Source organism: Penaeus monodon, chromosome 33 (assembly GCF_015228065.2).
Source record: "Penaeus monodon isolate SGIC_2016 chromosome 33, NSTDA_Pmon_1, whole genome shotgun sequence".
NCBI classification, from domain to species: Eukaryota; Metazoa; Arthropoda; class Malacostraca; order Decapoda; family Penaeidae; genus Penaeus; species Penaeus monodon.
Window position 1 is genome coordinate 32,821,323 of NC_051418.1, and position 369 is coordinate 32,821,691.

At 41.7% G+C, this 369-nt stretch overlaps 1 protein-coding gene across 1 annotated transcript in view; it reads right to left on the reverse strand.

Moving 5' to 3' along the window:
• The window catches only part of LOC119593924, a gene marked incomplete in the record, with an annotated part of 1,063 nt that extends 806 nt beyond the window's left edge, over positions 1-257 (reverse strand). Inside the window, 1 exon segment of the mRNA XM_037942941.1 lies at positions 177-257. Coding sequence (XP_037798869.1) covers positions 177-179 — 3 coding nt within the window.
• Between the last annotated feature and the right edge of the window lie 112 nt (positions 258-369).

A 369-nucleotide genomic window follows, 5' to 3' on the forward strand; every position in this document is an offset into this window, starting at 1 on the left:
CGTAGATGATTATGAACAGTGTCAACAGAGCAAAGTTTATTACATACCATCTTGATCCGATTTCAGACACTATGCTATCCATTACAAATAACTAACTTAAACTGACAAGAAAATACAAGAAAACTGAGTAAATAATTCAAATAAAACCGTATTTTCCATCTGATTTCGAGCCTTACCATCTTCGCTTCTTGACCAAAACGCAGAGAGATCTTGCCTTCGGGAGCTGATGTGAAGAACAAGCGACTTTCCGCTGTTTTATACGCGCGTCTTGGCCTAAGCCCCTCCCACCTGCACCTCTCCTCTCTGTTGCCATCTCCTTCTCCTCCTCTTCTGATGCCATCTATTGCTCTTTTTTCTCTGTTGCGATCT